The sequence below is a fragment of the Sinocyclocheilus grahami genome, unplaced genomic scaffold, assembly GCF_001515645.1.
Source record: "Sinocyclocheilus grahami isolate Dianchi unplaced genomic scaffold, SAMN03320097.WGS_v1.1 scaffold3858.1, whole genome shotgun sequence".
Lineage (NCBI taxonomy): Eukaryota > Metazoa > Chordata > Actinopteri > Cypriniformes > Cyprinidae > Sinocyclocheilus > Sinocyclocheilus grahami.
In genome coordinates, this window is record NW_015508902.1 from 31,309 (window position 1) to 32,309 (window position 1,001).

The following is a 1,001-nucleotide window of genomic DNA, read 5'->3' on the forward strand; positions in this document are numbered from 1 at the left end:
CTGAATTTTCAGCAGCCATTAATCCAGTCTTCAGTGTCACATGGTCCTTTAGAAATTATTCTATAATCATTCAATATGTTAATTTAGCAATAAAGAATCACTCGTTATTAGTAATATTCTTGAAAACTGTTACGAGACATTGTTAATATTTTTGGAAATATTTATACAATTTTTTCAGTATTCTTTGATGAATGGAAAGACTAGAACAAAACAAAAACTAGAATTTTTAAAAATATTTTAAATGTTTTTACTGTCACTTCTCATCAATTGAATGCATCATTGCTAAGTAAGAGTATTCATTTCTTTAAAAAACTTGACAGTAATGTAATATATAGAATTTATACGGCATGAAAAGTAAAATCCCAGTGGTTAAAAAAAAACACTTCACATTGCTGTATAATATATTGAATATTATCCAACTGCTGTGATTTTGTTGCTTTGCGCAGCATTTTGCTTTCAGTAAGGACACACATTTGTACTTGATTGCAGAAACATGATGTCTCGGTTCTAGTTAGGCAAAACTTCCTTAGTTACACAGTTTCACAGCGCATACATAAACAGTGTAACTGCAACAGCAGGCTCGGGTTTGTGCTTTCACAAAGACAGCATTTCTGTTATGTAACAGAGCAGCAGCTCTAATTTCTGAGCTACTACACTGATTATTTACCTTTGGTAGCATAGGCCTCAGCGATCGTGGACAGTCTGTACACTGGAGCCCCTACCAGCTGCATCTCATCCAGACTCACACGACTGTACTGATTCAGTGCTTCCCTGTAATCACCCTCCACATAACAAAGCTTAGCCATGATCAGACTGGCCTCCTGCATGTATTCAGGCTGGGAGAGAAAGAGAAGACACACACCACCACACTGTAGTATACTATAGTAAATCAAATATAGTACCACAATCACTTCACATTTTCAGACACACAACTAGAATAATTTAAATACATCGCTAAAATACAGATAAACACCAATGATACTGGAAAGGCTCCAACCACG

At 35.5% G+C, this 1,001-nt stretch overlaps 1 protein-coding gene across 1 annotated transcript in view; it reads right to left on the reverse strand.

The window, feature by feature from the left end:
- LOC107576518 (tetratricopeptide repeat protein 7B-like) overlaps positions 1-1,001 on the reverse strand; it is a gene marked incomplete at its 3' end in the record, with an annotated part of 27,517 nt that overhangs the window by 21,391 nt on the left and 5,125 nt on the right. Inside the window, exon 2 of the mRNA XM_016262683.1 lies at positions 668-836. Coding sequence (XP_016118169.1) covers positions 668-836 — 169 coding nt within the window. The remainder of the gene's footprint in view (positions 1-667; positions 837-1,001) is intronic.